Raw genomic sequence first — 18,374 nt, forward strand, 5'->3', positions numbered from 1 at the left:
ACATACAGTATACACACACTGCAATGTTGGCGCCTGGCTGTCACTTCCCGCCAATGTAAAGCAGATGACAAAATACAGTGGGGGCAATAAAAATAAAAATATTTTTTTTCCCCTTCAAAATAGATAAAATAATATACAAAAACCAACAACACCTATAAAGACGTGGTAATGTTTTAAGGGGAGTGTTAAGGGATTTCTTTCACTGTATACATGGGTTTCAAACATGACGGTGATGATGAGGGTGTGTGGTGTTTGTTGTTTTACCAGGTTGTTTTAAGGAGTTTCTGTCACTGTATACCACGAAGGCTTCTTTCAGAGCAGGCCATCCAGGTTCTTCTCTGCGGTCTCCTTGTTGGAGCTGCTCTCCTGAGGGCTGTACTGGTTGTGGTAGTCTTGGAGGATGGTCAGAACGTCATGGTGGCCAAAGTGGATGGCCTCGTCCTTCGGCGTGTTGCCCCATCTGGAGGGAACAGAGAGTTCCCACAGTCAGACACTTTAGACGGGTTTCACAGTCATGGCAGAAAATCTCCCAGTTAAGTAGAAACACAAAGAGTGTGGCTGGACAAAGCCTGTCTGAAGATAGATGGAGGAAGATCATTGACTGGTGGACATTACCTGTCTTTGGGAACCGGGTTGACTTTACAGGCCTCCAGCAGGAAGCGCACCACCTCAGCATGTCCTGAAACACACAGACAGACAAGCGGCACTGGTTAAGGTCATAATACTGTTCATCTGAAAATGATACGCTGGTGGTGAAAAGCGATACATGACAGCACCTTCAAACATAGATCTTGTTTTTGTATCCTATCTGCTGCGATAGCAGAAAGTGAAGGACAGATCTAATCTTCTCTAAGTGCTTTACCTTCAGCAGCCGCCACATGCAGAGCCGTCCGTGAGTCGTAGTCCCTCTGCTCCATGTCCATAGAGGACAACGCAAACCTGGACCAAAAAAACCCACAAGCAGCAATTCAACATTTCCATTTTAGGCATATTGTTGACACTTATAGAGCAACCTACAATGAGGGCATCAGTAGAATAAGCACTGTACACAGGCGCATGCGCTGTGTAGCCTGTGTACAGCGCCTCATGGCAAACGAGGAAGTCACTTCAGTTACTCTTGGTTAGTTTGGTTAATCTTTGTTAGATCTCGGTGTGCGGATTTACTTCGAAATGACCGTTTCCACTAACTTTAGATTTCATGGCGTGGTGAGTACACGAGTCACAACATGTACATGTGAGTGTTTTTGGCGCTGTTGGAATGTGTATTTTGGGCGACTGAACGGGAGTATGCAGCTGCACCATTCACTACTATTGCAGCGCTAGCTAAGTAGCAGCGAGGGCTGTACCGCTGTTTGTAGGGAATGCACAGTGATGATAAAGGCATCCACATTATCCATTTACTGTCGGCAATATGGCAAATAGGCGAATCTCCCAAAATGTTGGCATAAATAAACATCAAATTCAAGGACTTTCCAGGGCCAATATTTGTGTCTGGTGAGGCCGGCGAACAGACCAGAGTACTTAAGAAACAACGACACGTGATTCTATGTTTCCTTTAGGGGGGTTTCGATTCGATTCTTGTACAGTAATGCATTTTTGTTCTTTTACATGAACCTTACCTTTTTATCTTTGTAATCTTTTTATTTCTCCATGCTCTTTACTTTGATCTATTTAAGGCAGTGAGTCAACCCGAGGCTCTAGAACCACATGCGGCTCCTTTATGGGTAGTTGTGGCTCTTTTAAGTCCTACTTGAAAGATACTAGACAAATAAACTCGCCTTGCCCAATTAGAGCTGGGTATTGGTTCAAATTTCAAGAATCGATTCGATTCCGATTCACAAGGTTGCGAATCGATTAATTTCGATTCAAAACAAACTGAGGTCTGAATCCTTCGTGATTCTATGTTTCCTTTAGGGGGGTTTCGATTTGATTCTTGTACAGTAATGCATTTTTGTTCTTTTACATGAACCTTACCTTTTTATCTTTGTAATCTTTTTATTTCTCCATGCTCTTTACTTTGATCTATTTAAGGCAGTGAGTCAACCCGAGGCTCTAGAACCACATGCGGCTCCTTTATGGGTAGTTGTGGCTCTTTTAAGTCCTACTTGAAAGATACTAGACGAATAAACTCGCCTTGCCCAATTAGAGCTGGGTATTGGTTCAAATTTCAAGAATCGATTCGATTCCGATTCACAAGGTTGCGAATCGATTAATTTCGATTCGATTCCGATTCGATCAATTTCAATATTGATTTGGTTAGTGATACCAAAACGTGTTTTTTGAGCTGTACCCTGAATTACATGACTGTCCAGTTATGTAACACAGGGGTTCCCAACCAGCCAAGTAGATACATGGGGAAAAAAAGTTGCAGACCTGTTGTCAATTTTAATGGTTTTAGTTACACATATATTTACCAAGCTGAAAATGAATTGAACACAGAAAACAAGACTCCTATCTGATCACAGCCTAAAACAGCAGGATAACTGAAAGATCGTCGTGGTTTTACGTTCAGAATAGAGATCCAAAGTGAAAAAAATATGAATGGTGGTTCATTTTGAAAAGTCAACAGAGTTAGGTTGGGTGGGCGCTAAAGTCGTTACTGATTTCGACAGCAGTTTGGGGCTAGAAGCATCCCAGATCCAGAGAGATCTGCAGCATGCAATAACGTAGTGTATCAGACCCAGAGAGAGATCTGCAGCATGCAGTAACATAGTGTATCAGACCCAGAGAGAGATCTGCAGCGTGCAGTAACGTAGTGTATCAGACCCAGAGAGAGATCTGCAGCATGCAGTAACGTAGTGTATCAGACCCATAGAGAGCTCTGCAGCATGCAGTAACGTAGTGTATCAGACCCATAGAGAGCTCTGCAGCATGCAGTAACGTAGTGTATCAGATCCAGAGAGAGATCTGCAGCATGCAGTAACATAGTGTATCAGACAGAGAGATCTGCAGCATGCAGTAACGTAGTGTATCAGACAGAGAGATCTGCAGCATGCAGTAACGTAGTGTATCAGACCCATAGAGAGCTCTGCAGCATGCAGTAACATAGTGTATCAGACAGAGAGATCTGCAGCATGCAGTAACGTAGTGTATCAGACAGAGAGATCTGCAGCATGCAGTAACATAGTGTATCAGACAGAGAGATCTGCAGCATGCAGTAACGTAGTGTATCAGACCCATAGAGAGATCTGCAGCATGCAGTAACGCAGTGTATCAGGCCCATAGAGAGCTCTGCAGCATGCAGTAACGTAGTGTATCAGACCAAGAGAGATCTGCAGCATGCAGTAACGTAGTGTATCAGACCCAGAGAGAGCTCTGCAGCATGCAGTAACATAGTGTATCAGACCCATAGAGAGATCTGCAGCATGCAGTAACGTAGTGTATCAGACCCAGAGAGAGATCTGCAGCATGCAGTAAAATAGAGTATCAGACCCATAGAGAGATCTGCAGCATGCAGTAACATAGTGTATCAGACAGAGAGATCTGCAGCATGCAGTAACATAGTGTATCAGATCCAGAGAGAGATCTGCAGCATGCAGTAACATAGTGTATCAGACCCAGAGAGAGATCTGCAGCATGCAGTAACATAGTGTATCAGACCCCGAGAGAGATCTGCAGCATGCAGTAACGTAGTGTATCAGACCCAGAGAGAGATCTGCAGCATGCAGTAACATAAGTGTATCAGACCCAGAGAGATCTGCAGCATGCAGTAACGTAGTGTATCAGACCAAGAGAGATCTGCAGTGTGCAGTAACATAGTGTATCAGACCAAGAGAGATCTGCAGCATGCAGTAACGTAGTGTATCAGCGTAAGAACTCTCATGGGTCTGGTGTTGAGAGTACACACAACCAGTTGCAAAAGTGACATCTCTTCCACCAGGCCATGTTGATGTTCGTGTGATGTATATTGTGTGAGACGAGAGATGTAGTTGATTGAGCGGTTTCATACAAACTAAACGTTAAGTTTCAGTTTTACGACAAACTGCAGCTTTCTTGACATGCAAAGTTATCTTTTAAATTGGCTAAATTGACATGTGGACTTCATGGCACAAGTCAAACGGGATCAAAAAAGCGTATCATCTCTCGCCGTCCATCACCACCATTCATATTTTTTTCACGGCAGGTCCGTAGCTGAAGCAGGAAGTAGGGAGGGAGATGCTGCTCTACCTCCTCAGGGCCGACACGTCTCCAGTGTATGCAGCAAACAGCAGGTTGATCACAGACTTCACCTACAACACAACATAGAAACAAAGACAAGGGAGTCCACAGGAGTCAGTCTTTGTAGTTCAGAAGTTTATGACCACTAATGCCAACAGCCTAACATATATCCATAAATTAACATTTAGAATTTCCCCAAATGCAATCAGCAACAGTAATAGTCAAGTGCAATTCGTAGCAGTTTAGCTTGCAAAAACAAAATAGGAAAATGAAAACAAGGTGCCAAAAGATGCTCATTACACACAAGTAGGGCAACACAACCAAATGGCAGTTCTCCTACAATTGTCAAGAATGAAGGCTGAATTTTTCAATTAAAAAAATGCCATAGTTGTTTGTCAGACCTCAGTTTGTTTTGAAGATTTTGTCTGGTGTTCAATATGATTTACACAGTTAGACATCTTGCCCTAGCGAACTAGGTCATATAATAATGGTGAGCTTAAACCTGTCATTTTCCACCAGATGCTGCTGTGGATTAAGATCCTGACACCCACACTTTTTAAAATTAATTTTCAAAAAGTCTTGGGGTTTTCCTCTGAACTCACCCTCTGGTCTCCTCCCTCCCTGCGGGGGTCCAGCTTCTTGGCGAAGTGTCTCAGGTTGTCGTAGTTGTGGAAGTTACACAGAGAAACCAGGTCCTGAGGTGAAGAGGAGACAATACATCAAATCAAACTTTGTAAGCTATGTTGAAAATTAAGAGGATTTCTGCTTCCTGTTCATCAACCATTTCGTACTTTAAATATTTGAAACCATCACATTAGAAATGTCACAGGGCTAATTTATTGTGTTATCGTCCTGCATTTCGGAAATTGGCATATGTGGTCGCAGCTATTGCGAATTTGCGCTTGTGTCAGGGCAGCCAAATGCTCACAGCTAGTTAATGCTAATAAACGTTTACATGTAACTGGTCCACATTGCCTTAACAAATAAATAGATACATATTAAATTCAAAGATCTTATGCAAAACGTTGCAGGTGTTGTACATTAACATCATTTTACAGCCCTCTTCGTTTTCCCCATTAGTCCAATGGAACCAAAAATGTTTGGGCAGAAAATTTCCATCACATCATTGGTCTACTGGGGTTCAACAATTAAACAAAATCCTTCTTACTACAAACCTACGCCTTGAAGCTACCAGAGCCTTTTATCAGGGTTTGTGTTGTGTATTTTTATAATTTTATTTTTTACGCAACAAAATGCATTGAACAAAACAAACCTTCTCAGAAACCCTCAGCTCTACAGACAGGACACCTCCACAGTATAAGGCAGTTAGTTGTGTGTTAAAGGAGAATTCTGTTTTTTACCACCTGGACCTTATTACAACGGCCCGTGCAACAGCTTGGAACAGAAGTCATAGGGGCACCTGCTAAGCGTGTATTACTGTACATCCTGTAGCTCATATCCTTATTATATCATAGAGACAATGAGAAAATGAATGCTGTGGATTTACTGTACCTTGCTGCAGCCAGTGTGTTCACCCTGTCTGTCTGCTGTCCGTCACATTGGTAGAGATAGAAGCTTCCGTTGCCCCCACTCCTCAGTTTGTCATCCATTATTTTACCGTTAGTCTGACTCAAATAAATACGGGCGGCCATCAAATTCAAATGCATCGTCCATATTCTCCAAATCAGATAAGTATCCACGGTGTTCACTCCACGCCAAACATGGCGGCTTGAGCGACTGCAGCTGAACTCTCAACTCTCAGCTGATGTGAGACCATCGCGTTTAGACAGTCCCAGATGTGGAAACTACAGGACAGCAGGCTGAGAGAGGTAAATAGAGCGGCTGACATCTACGTATGCCAGTATCCTATAATAAGGATATGAGCCGCTGCGTGGCAGAAAATAAGCTATTTACAGGATGTAATGCACGCTTAGCAGGTACTCCTATGTATGGCCTCTGTTCCAGGCCATTGCGCGGGCCGTTATAGCTTTATACTGAATCGTTTTCAGACATTTCTGTTCAGGCTGACTTGTAAAACATAAATCCAGCTAGAAATAAATCCAGTTAGTAGTGGTACCGTGCAGAACTGGATGCCTCTCACGCTGTTGCCCAGTTTGTCGAGAGGCGGGGACCAGCACATGATGCCCATGACGTTGGGGACGACCAGCAGGATCCCTCCGGCCACACCAGACTTAGCCGGCAGCCCCACCTGAAACAGCCAGGAGATAACTGACCTCTGCATCAATGCTGCCTGCTATCTCAAAAAATGTACAGGCTTATTTTGGCACTGCATTGTGTGACATTATAAAGCAAGTTTAGGAAGGGTTTCATTAATGTAACTTAAACGGATAGTTTGGATTATCGAAGTGGGTTATGAGGTACTTAGCAATAGTCAGTGTATTATCTGAAGTAGAATGCGCTCGGGGACCAATACCATTAATGATGGTTCTATTTCATTTAGGTGTTCCAGCGCCGGGGCTCTCACTAATGTTATTGGTTACACCTGCTTTACTTCCTGCTTTGCTTTGCTTCTGTGCCCGGCTGGCGGCTGTGCTCTGCTTCTCAGTAGTTCATACAACCTCATGTCAAATAATACAAACTATCCCTTTAAGAGCCCCAATGTTTCCTCAAACTCTGGAGGACTGAATAATACAAACTATCCCTTTAAGAGTTACAATGTTTCCTGAAACTCTGGAGGACTGAATAATACAAACTATCCCTTTAAGAGTTACAATGTTTCCTCAAACTCTGGAGGACTGAATAATACAAACTATCCCTTTAAGAGTTACAATGTTTCCTGAAACTCTGGAGGACTGAATAATACAAACTATCCCTTTAAGAGTTACAATGTTTCCTCAAACTCTGGAGGACTGAATAATACAAACTATCCCTTTAAGAGTTACAATGTTTCCTCAAACTCTGGAGGACTGAATAATACAAACTATCCCTTTAAGAGTTACAATGTTTCCTGAAACTATGGAGGACTGAATAATACAAACTATCCCTTTAAGAGTTACAATGTTTCCTCAAACTCTGGAGGACTGAATAATACAAACTATCCCTTTAAGAGTTACAATGTTTCCTCAAACTCTGGAGGACTGAATAATACAAACTATCCCTTTAAGAGTTACAATGTTTCCTGAAACTCTGGAGGACTGAATAATACAAACTATCCCTTTAAGAGTTACAATGTTTCCTCAAACTCTGGAGGACTGAATAATACAAACTATCCCTTTAAGAGTTACAATGTTTCCTGAAACTATGGAGGACTGAATAATACAAACTATCCCTTTAAGAGTTACAATGTTTCCTGAAACTATGGAGGACTGAATAATACAAACTATCCCTTTAAGAGTCCCAATGTTTCCTCAAACTAGGGAGGAATGAATCCTTCATTGCAAAAAAACAAACAAAAACAAAAAACAACATAACAGAATTATGAGTTATAACATCTGATAACAGCAATATGGGCACTTTACACTTTATCACACTGAGGGCCCTGTCTTACGCCCGGTGCAAGGGCAAGTGCAAGCGTTGTCATTGCTAGTTTCTAGCATTCAAAATCTAAATTCTTTCTCTTTTAATGATCACTGGGTCACTCACTGAAACACATCCTTTGATGTACTGACCCAGTGGTAATAAAAAGGGGGGGGGGAATTAGATTTTGAGTGCTAGAAACTAGCAATGGCAATGGTTGCCCTTGCACCAGGCGTAAGGTAGGGCCCAGAATGTTTTGAAAGAGATGTGAGGGAGAGACTGACGTGGAAGGCGAACTGTCCGGAGAAGTCGTACATGCCGCAAGAGTGCATCAAGCTCAGGGTGTTTCTCACAGACTCGGGGCTCAGGACGCGCTCTCCTGTGATTGGACAGAAGCCGCCGTTTGCCAGGGTGGCGGCCATGACGCTGGCGCTCTCACAGGTCACCTCGATGGAGCACAGCTGACAGACAGAAATGTGACGTGAAAGAAAAAACTTGTTCGAAGCTGTCAAAGACGCCATGGTTGTAGTTTTCTGTAGATTTTGGTCAGCTTTTACACTCTTCTTCACACACACAAACTGAGTGATGAAATATCTGACTTCATGTTTTGAAGTAGGGATGCACATCATATCTGTATCGGCTGATGTACATTTTTTTGATATATCGTATGGGTCCGATAAGCAAAATAACATCAATGTTAATATCGGTTATTGGTATCGGCCAAGATTTTCATATTGAGAGGAAACAATGCGGCCAATCTATGATTTATGGGCTTTTCCAAATGTTTTGGAAATAAAGAAAAACATTACTTTTTCAAATTCACTGTTAACATGTGTTTTTCACTATGTACAAAACGTGATTATCATAGAAACTTGGGCTTATGTCCCCTTTAACTCATTCTCCGCCACAGTTTTTCAGAAAAAGTCACTAGCCACCGCCAGGGTTTTTGATCATTTTCATAAATTTTCCAAGAGCCACAGAATATTTTCTTCTATGATTACGTAAAGACCGGATATCCCAAAAGAAAGAAGAGAGCCTCAACTTTCATATGGAAACTAGAACGACCGCAACGCGGACTTATGCCTCCGCCATTAGTTCATTCTTGAGTCCAAGTGGATGTTGGAGCCAAATAGGAAGAAATTGCATCAAGGCGTTTCTGTGCAGAATTGGATATTTGAGCCAAATGTGAAGAAATTTAGTCAATGTGTAACTGAGATATGGCGTTACCGAGCTTGAAAATGGCGTTTGTTAGGTCACTGTGACCTTGACCTTTGACCTTTGATAACCAAAATGGAATCAGTTCATCCTTGAGCCTAAGTGAATGTTTAAGGCGAATCTGATGAAATTCCGTCCAGGCGTTCCTCAGATATCGCGTTAACAAGCTTGAAAATGGCGTTCGAGAGGTCACAGTGACCTTGACCTTTGACCACCAAAATCAAATCAGATCATCCTTGAGCCTAAGTGAATGTTTAAGGCGAATCTGATGAAATTCCATCCAGGCGTTCCTCAGATATCGCGTTAACAAGCTTGAAAATGGCGTTCGAGAGGTCACAGTGACCTTGACCTTTGACCACCAAAATCAAATCAGATCATCCTTGAGCCTAAGTGAATGCTTAAGGCGAATCTGATGAAATTCCGTCCAGGCGTTCCTCAGATATCGCGTTAACAAGCTTGAAAATGGCGTTTGAGAGGTCACAGTGACCTTGACCTTTGACCACCAAAATCTAATCAGATCATCCTTGAGCCTAAGTGAATGTTTAAGGCGAATCTGATGAAATTCCGTCGAGGCGTTCCTCAGATATCGCGTTAACAAGCTTGAAAATGGCGTTGGAGAGGTCACAGTGACCTTGACCTTTGACCTTTGACCACCAAAATCTAATCAGATCATCCTTGAGCCTAAGTGAATGTTTAAGGCGAATCTGATGAAATTCCGTCCAGGCGTTCCTCAGATATCGCGTTAACAAGCTTGAAAATGGCGTTCGAGAGGTCACAGTGACCTTGACCTTTGGCCACCAAAATCTAATCAGATCATCCTTGAGCCTAAGTGAATGTTTAAGGCGAATCTGATGAAATTCCGTCCAGGCGTTCCTCAGATATCGCGTTAACAAGCTTGAAAATGGCGTTCGAGAGGTCACAGTGACCTTGACCTTTGACTACCAAAATCTAATCAGATCATCCTTGAGCCTAAGTGAATGTTTAAGGCGAATCTGATGAAATTCCGTCCAGGCGTTCCTCAGATATCGCGTTAACAAGCTTGAAAATGGCGTTCGAGAGGTCACAGTGACCTTGACCTTTGACCTTTGACCACCAAAATCTAATCAGATCATCCTTGAGCCTAAGTGAATGTTTAAGGCGAATCTGATGAAATTCCGTCCAGGCGTTCCTCAGATATCGCGTTAACAAGCTTGAAAATGGCGTTCGAGAGGTCATAGTGACCTTGACCTTTGACCTTTGACCACCAAAATCTAATCAGATCATCCTTGAGCCTAAGTGAATGTTTAAGGCGAATCTGATGAAATTCCGTCAAGGCGTTCCTCAGATATGGCGTTAACAAACATCTGTACGGACGGACGTACGGACGGACATCCGTACGGACGGCCGTACGGACGGACAACCCGGATCCATAATGCCTTCGGCCTGGCTTCGCCCGGCGGAGGCATAAAAAAGTTAGATTCTACCTTCATCCGTTCTTTAGTTATCGACACCTGAATGTAGGTCGTTTTCACCAAAAACAGCAGTCTCTGACCAGAAAGCGGAGGAAATGGCATTTTTGTAAATGAAGTCATCTTCACGGCTCCTGACCCGAATAAATGCCTTTGATGGCGGATACTGGCAGTGTTACACTCAACTATGAACCCCATAATGATTTTGTTTCCCCTTCCGGTCAAACTCACCCGTGGGCACAGCTTTTACCGCAACACCGGTGTGAGAAAGATTCCGCTATTGAGAGGGAAGCCCGGGTCGCGCATTTGTCTAGCGAGGGGGATGACTGGTTGTCTGTGTTGGCTACTGTATGTCAGGAGCAATCTACTGGCTGAAATTTACGCGGCGCCAAGAGTTTAGGAACTGGATTACTATTTCCTGAGGACAAGTGACTTGTGGATGTGTTGCGTACAGGTTGCATGGTGTGTGGTGAAAACAAAATCCTTCACGTTTGAGTGACAGGCTGCCCCCCCCCCCCCCGCTGTAATGGAGTCCAATCCCGTATCGATAAAAGCTGGTGGACCAGCGTTTGAGCCGTGCCATGGAGCTGTGCTATGGACCTTTTCTGATGGGAGATTGTTGCTTTTTTCTGCTTCCTGGTTTTGTTAGACGATTGTGGTCCTTCCTGTACACCTTTAGATGTGCTGTACTATTTCACAAGGTGAGTAAGAGAGCCATCTATCACATGACGGTGAAAACACTTATTGCCGTCCAGAGACGTCAATGGCGGGGAAGCGTTTTTTTTTTAATAACGTTTAGAGACGCCAGTGGCGGGGAATGAGTTAATACTTGTCAAGTTACATGAACTGTCTTTTGTGTCATAATTCCATAAAAAGCAACTTTCCCACTGCTGGATAAAACATTGTGTTAATTGCAGGAGTTCAGCAGCGTTTTCCAAGCTCCATTTACCTGGAAGTAGAAGTCGAGGATGGAGGTCATGTCCGTCCCCTCTGGAAAACACTAGAAGGACAACAACACGTTAACATGTCAACAACACTGCTCATGTCTCATGTCAAGATTGCGCAATGGCCGAGCTGCGTATGTGGGCTGCAGGGCGGGTGAGCCCGCGCAGCTGAGCCTAGAAATCGAGCGCGCGCAAGGTGCCTAGCATTGTAAATTACCTCCGATTTTCCAGTTTATTCCAGTTAATTCCCGTGGGAAAGTTTAAAACCTTGAACATTGGGAACACACAAAAACCTGATAATCTAAGACCAGCCTTAGACTGGTCTTAAACCAGCTTGGCTTGTGATTGGTCAGTTTGAACATGAATGAACCAAATACTAGCTTACCTTCTTCTCCTTCAGGTAGTAGCCGATGGCAAAGTTTCTGTCTCCAGACTCACGTTCTGACTGGAATCTGGGCAGATGAGGTTGGAGGGGTATGTTACATAGAACCCAAACACAGACTCACGTTCTGACTGGAATCTGGGCAGACGAGGATGGAGGGGTATGTTACATAGAACCCAAACACAGACTCACGTTCTGACTGGAATCTGGGCAGACGAGGATGGAGGGGTATGTTACATAGAACCCAAACACAGTTCCAGATCTGACCGGTGACATGGACTTCAACTCGCTGAGGTTTTTTCATTTATTTTATAAGAATGGACAATCCCCCTTCCTTCCTCAATATATTTTTTGTTATACATTTATGTAAATATTTATAGTATTTAAATTCAATAAAACATGCAAGTGTGTTTGACTTCAACTTGAACTAATATTTTTATTTATATTATTTTACAATGTAGTAGACAATGACTCATAGAGAAAAAAAAACATCACATGGATGCAACTGGGATGTACTGTATCATCAGTGATGTACCCTGATGATAATACACCCTCGCCCAGGTGACCCAGCCGGGGTTGATCAAGCCCCGACTTACGTCCCAGTAGCTACCCACGGTCAGCCCTCTTAGGGAAAGACAGGGCCACTCAATCCACTGCTCCGGAACTACTCTGCCGGGACCGGGAGGCTCTGGCACGTGGAGGGACTGGGCTCTGTGGGTTGCCCCCTGTTCAGGCTCCTCCTACGTCTCACCAGGTCCAGGACCTGTGCGCTGCACCAGACTCCCCCGCTCCCAACATTTCATTCCGGTATGATGTTTCTTGGGCCGTGGTGGTACTGCAGGCTCCACTTGCGGCTTGAATGGCCCTCCTAAAAGGCCTCTCGTGGATTTGTTGGGCTTCTTCCTCACGGAAGACACAGGCTGGGGTGCTAACCCATACTGCTCCCGGGTGCCGTCTACATCAAGTATTTTATAAGATATTTTATTATAAATGTTATAATGCATTATTATCATAATTAAACAAAGCATGCCTGTGTATCCTCAATTTCAACTTGTCTTTCTTGCTGTTTATAAGAGCAGACAATGTATCTTTGTAAATGATTTTATTATAATATACAGCATACTGTATTTTATTAGAAATATCCAACATCATATATTTGTAGTGAGTAGATAATCCACCTTCCTCAAGGATCTTGTTATCTATTTATTACAAATATTATTTATTAATCATTATTATTTATCAATAAAACATGCATGTGTGACCTCGAAACCACTTCTCCTCCAAGATGGCAGCATGACGGCAATGATGATCGCTCTCTTCAACTATATTATTTAACTGAGACAATGTGATGTCTGAATGCAATTAACTATACTGTATATATTATAACAACATCTATTGATCTGAAGTTATTAAACTGACGATATACTGCTTTTACAGCCATTAGATTTGTATTAGTGTGTGTTGGGTCTGTATCATACCAGTATCATCAGTGAAGTGTTACTGTACTCGCTCAGTTCTATAATAATGTACTGTAATGTAGTGTAGTGTTAATTTTGTCATCTATGTTTTTATTTAGTCTTAGTCCTGTGTCAAATGGCCTTGTTAGTTTTCATCATGTTTAGTCGACCTCATCCTGTTTTTACTTAGTCAAATGTTTTACTCAACTAAAAGTCTGAGTATTTTAGTCTTATCTTAGTCAAAGAAACCCCTAACTATTGTTTCTTTAGAATTTCCAAACTGACTGGAGTGATCTATTAATCTGTTATTATGAAATCTATTAAGGTTTGAATGTGCAATACAGACACAGATTTCGTCTCTTCTGATTGGATCTCTTCCAAATTTGTCCCTCCCTCATTTTAGTCTAGTTTTTATTTGTTGACGAAAATGTCAATAGTCGTCATAATTTTTGTCATCACAACTTTGTTTTTATTTAGTTAACGTCTAGTTTTCACCAGTGAAAATAGGTAGTCGACAAAACATTTCTGTCGTAGTTTTCATCAACTAAATTAACACTGACAGGGCAGTTTCGCAGACAAGGCTTAGATTAAGCCAGGAGTAGGCCTTTGTTTAATCCAGAACAGGCTAAATCTACGACTATTTTAAGATAAGGCTGTGCAAGTGACTTAGAGTTAAGCCAGCTCAAACAGCATTTTAGTCTGGGACTAGCCTTAAGCCTGGTCTGCGAAACCGCCCAAGTATAATGAGTAGTGTGGTTGTACTCACGTAGCATTGCTGAAGCCAACATACTCGTTTCCTGCCAGTTTGTTCATAAAGTTCATGACCTGCCAAGAAGTCAAATCAATCATCACAAAATTACATCACAAGTTGCGACCACGTACACCAATATTTCCCAACACCTTCAGACACATAGGCCCTATCGTCGTACGGCGCTATCGTTTGCGCAGCCGTCTGCGCACCTCTTATGCTATCTTCCCTGCGTCTTAAGCTATCGTCTGCCTCCACCATCCAGTTTTGCACTGGAATCTTATCACAGACACAGGTGTAAGGCGTGACCCAGGCGTGTCCGTGTGGCTCTTAGCCTATCATCTGCCTCCCGCAAGTGTCGTTTTGCGCTCTGGCGAAGATACCATCGCCATGTTCCGAGCGTAAACAGAGGTTTGGACGTTGCCCGTGCCAAAATAGGTGATCCAGCGCAATGTGTTAGAAAAAAGGGCCTTGGGTGCTCTCAATTTTAACGCCACCTAATAGCAGGTCTTAAAAAACACTATGCCAGGCGTACGCCTGAGCACAAACAGTATTCTGCGCGCAGTGCAGGAAATCCTCACTTGGATACATTACGCACGGCATGGATGTCACTCTCTCTCCAACACCTCGCGCGCACGCACTCTTCTCTCCTCAGAATGCCATGTTGATTTTCAACTATAGCCTACATTGCAGAAAAAACACACATTGATTTAAAAATGAGAATTCGTTTGTCATGGTTTTATTAGGCTACATAATTCCCAACCATACAGGTTTGTGGTGTGAGGTAACAGTAGATTGCTTTTGAGAAAGTTGTGCCAGCTAGTAGGTTATACAGTAACCTCTTTCCCTGCAATTGCACCATGCAACAATAGCTTAACCCGAGTGGACAATTCTGATATAGGCTATTGAAATAGGCTAGAATTAAAATCTCACATCCCTACCCTATTAAAGAAACAAATATTTTTAAATGTGTATGTTATAGCCTATATGAACGAAACGACTAATTACAGTAAGTGCACGCTTTGGGACATGGGCATATTCACTGCGTAACTGCGCGGTAGCCCTTTGGTGTGTTTCAAATAGATCGTTACATCAGCATCAATTTTCGTTAGTTTCTATGGTTTATCTGAATCTCTCGTTCTCTCCCCTCTCTTGCTCCCCTCTCTCTCTCTCTGTCCCTCTGCTTGCCCACGGCACTCAGCAAGAAAGAAGCTGCTGTCACAGACATAACTGTGGCTTTTAAGGGGAGTGGACTGGACATGATCTCACACGTGTGAATAATGTTTTGGGCATAAACATGCCTATATGGAGGTTTGCACGAGACACACACTTGACCTCCATGCCAAAATGTCAGCCTCCTAGGGTGAAAACTGTGGCCGCCAAAGGGTGTGTTTTTGTGGACCAACCAACCGACCTATAGAGCTGCTGGCACTGCTAAGAAAATCACACCTCCTCTTACAAAATGATTGATAGCACAAAATTATAAATACCAAATTATGGCACTCCCCCCCCCCCCCCAATTTTTTTATCCCATTTTTATCCCCCGTTAGTGCTAATTTTAATTTATTTATCCTGGTTGCTGCTCCACCCTCTGCCGATCTGGGGAGAGCCAAAACTGGCTCCATGCTTCCTCCGAGACATGGGCAGTAGCCAGCCTCTTCTTTTCACCTGACAGGGGAAGCTTCACCGGTAGGACATAGCACGTGGGAGGATCACGCTATTCCAATGAGTTCCCCTAACCAGGTGCCTAATTCCAGGTGCCCCTAACGACCAGAGGAGGCACCACATCAGCAACCAGGATATTGCATGTTTTGGTGTGGGGTTCCTATATGAAGGAAACCCCCAGGGGGCACGGGGAGAACATGCAAACTCCACACAGAAAGGCCCTTTTGACGACCCCACCCGGGCGGGGGGCACTCGAGGACATGCGGACGGGCACGCATTCCTTCAGCGCTCACAGCGTCCCAGGTGGGAATCGAACCCAGGACCTTCTAGCTGTGAGGTGACAGCGCTTACCACTGCGCCACCGTGCCCCCCTTTTTTTATTATGGCACTTTTTAAAGGTCAGTATTGTAGTATTGTTGACAGAATGGTAACACTTTCACTGAATCCTAATATTTTGAGAGAAACTATGATGATAGTAGTTTTTGTTTAGAAAATGGACTTGTTGATTTGATTGTTGATGTGATATCCAGCAACAATACAAGTTTGTAAAACATTGTTAGTGTGATCAAGGTCTTTGCTGTGCAACAATACTCACATAGTCAAACTTTTCAGCATTGCTTGCCCCTTGCTGAAACACAAAACAGAAATGACCGGTATGAAAAACGCAAGTCAGAAATCCCCTCATTAACTCAAATAGATAGTGTAATACTACCACTATCACTAAAGGTTACCCATGTAATGACATTAGCACTATATTATTGTTTTAAGCTAGGCAAACATTGCAAAGCATCTACATTAATGCTACCTAACGTGTTTAAAGTTAAATGAACAAGATTGACAAACAGCTATTATTGCTACAATAATAGTACTATTATAACTATCAGTTATGTGTCCAGTGAAATGGCCAGTGCAGTCATGACATCAAATGAATTAGAATTAGAGGTGGGAGACTAGTTGGAGATAGAAGAGGGAAAATGAAAGAGTTAATCCACTCTGGGTTTTCTTGCTTTGAAAAGAAAATTTGGCAACACTTTATGTGGATAGTCTGCCTACAGACAGTCTACAGAGTATTTGTAACATGGATAGTCTGCCTACAGACAGTCTACAGACAATTTGTAACATGGATAGTCTGCCTACACAGTCTACAGACTATTTGTAACATGGATAGTCTCCCTACAGACAGTCTACAGACTATTTGTAACATGGAGAGTCTGCCTACAGACAGTCTACAGAGTATTTGTCAAATGGATAGTCTGCCTACAGACAGTCTACAGAGTATTTGTCAAATGGATAGTCTGCCTACAGACAGTCTACAGAGTATTTGTCAAATTGATAGTCTGCCTACAGACAGTCTACAGAGTATTTGTAACATGGATAGTCTGCCTTTGTTACAGATTGTTAGTTGACATTCAACAGTTCTGTTCAACACTGTTTGCAACTGTTTGGCTAATTGCCTAATGGCTTTGTTTATAGATGTTGTTTTAACACTTTATTAGTTGAGATTCAGCAAACAGATTTGGTTTGCTTCCTGTTCCAAACACCTGCACCTAGTGTCATATGTACGTATGTTCATGAATTGTGACATAGACTCTATGGATAATCTAGAACATCTGTTAAACAGTTGGCTCAAAGTTCAAAGTATGACTAACAAATAGTTATTGAATGAAGTACTTTATTTGTATCGGTATCCCGTTAAGGTTACTGGTATTGGTACTGGTATCGTCATTTAAAAAAAATGCTACCCAGCCTTAATCACAGTACACTGACACATTGTACTCGGATGATACTCCTACTCGTATAAAGTACATTATCTGTACCGGTCTACCGGATACTCGTTTGATCACAGTATTCGGCTCTCAACCCTATAAAATAGTAAAGGTGGCTGGTGAATTTGAGATTTACTAGCTACCGTAATTATTTCCTTTTCTTCTCGGAAACATACTTTGGGTTATTCTCCTGTCTTTTTCTACATCAGGGTGGTTGTTGAGTAGAGGATGTTAGGCTAGAAGAAGCATGTTGAGGATGCTGCATGTTGTTGGTGGGTTAGGTTCGGGTAGTCAACACTACAAGTCTTATGCAGAGAACATACATCTGGTCCTCTTGCTTTAAGTCCTCAGCAGTGCACCTATGAAATGCACCAGAGGCAAATTACTCCATGTCCTCAAACAGCTCATTCTGTGTTCACACTGCTAACAATCACACCCTCCAGTTAGTTCTCCATAGACCTTTCATAAAATCCTTGTAGAAAGAGTTTTACTTGGGGGAGGGGGGGGGAGTGATATTATAGGTAGAGGGATAACAGTGAAACTATAATTAAAACAATCGTTCTTCTACATTATCTAATTGTGTTAATGTCTTGTAAATAATGCTGAAGTTGCTGAAGAATTCCTCAATTTCACCCCCTAGAACCCCCTCAAGGACCCTTGGTGGCCCCCGAACCCCATGTTGACAACCACTGCCCTATACAGTACATGTCAAGGTTTTGGATGAGGGAGGTAGATAGGAGAAGAGTTTTGTTGTTGGATATGATTTGGTCCAACACTGGTTATACTGACTATACTGTAGGTGGGGAGAATGAAACCTCTGATAGGAGCAGGCATTCTCATGTTATTTCACTAAATAAATATAATAGTGAAATTAATTACTATTCATTTTACTGAGTGTCTTTGTGATTCCCTCAAGGACTCCTGGCAATCCTCACTCACCACTTAAGCCAGGGGTGCCCAATACGTCGATCGCGATCGACCGGTCGATCGCGAAGGTAGTGTGGTCGATCGCATGGCATTGAGGGTAAGAAAACATTTTTTTTTTTTTTTTTACTGTTTTTCCACTGTTTCCACTGTTTTTCCACTGTTCCACTGTTTTCCACTGTATACTCGG

General features: G+C 42.7%; 1 protein-coding gene across 1 annotated transcript in view; it reads right to left on the reverse strand.

Annotated features, from left to right (window-relative positions):
• Window positions 1-312: 312 nt before the first annotated feature.
• The window catches only part of LOC310773489 (glutaminase kidney isoform, mitochondrial-like), a gene marked incomplete at both ends in the record, with an annotated part of 36,637 nt that continues 18,575 nt past the window's right edge, over window positions 313-18,374 (reverse strand). The window contains 11 exons of the mRNA XM_083633375.1: window positions 313-460; window positions 616-679; window positions 863-939; window positions 4,168-4,229; window positions 4,761-4,853; window positions 6,236-6,367; window positions 7,920-8,096; window positions 11,248-11,298; window positions 11,628-11,694; window positions 13,848-13,906; window positions 16,090-16,122. Coding sequence (XP_083489501.1) covers window positions 313-460; window positions 616-679; window positions 863-939; window positions 4,168-4,229; window positions 4,761-4,853; window positions 6,236-6,367; window positions 7,920-8,096; window positions 11,248-11,298; window positions 11,628-11,694; window positions 13,848-13,906; window positions 16,090-16,122 — 963 coding nt within the window. The remainder of the gene's footprint in view (window positions 461-615; window positions 680-862; window positions 940-4,167; window positions 4,230-4,760; window positions 4,854-6,235; window positions 6,368-7,919; window positions 8,097-11,247; window positions 11,299-11,627; window positions 11,695-13,847; window positions 13,907-16,089; window positions 16,123-18,374) is intronic.

The sequence above is a fragment of the Poromitra crassiceps genome (assembly GCF_964638095.1).
Source record: "Poromitra crassiceps genome assembly, chromosome: 3".
In the NCBI taxonomy this organism is placed as follows: Eukaryota; Metazoa; Chordata; class Actinopteri; order Beryciformes; family Melamphaidae; genus Poromitra; species Poromitra crassiceps.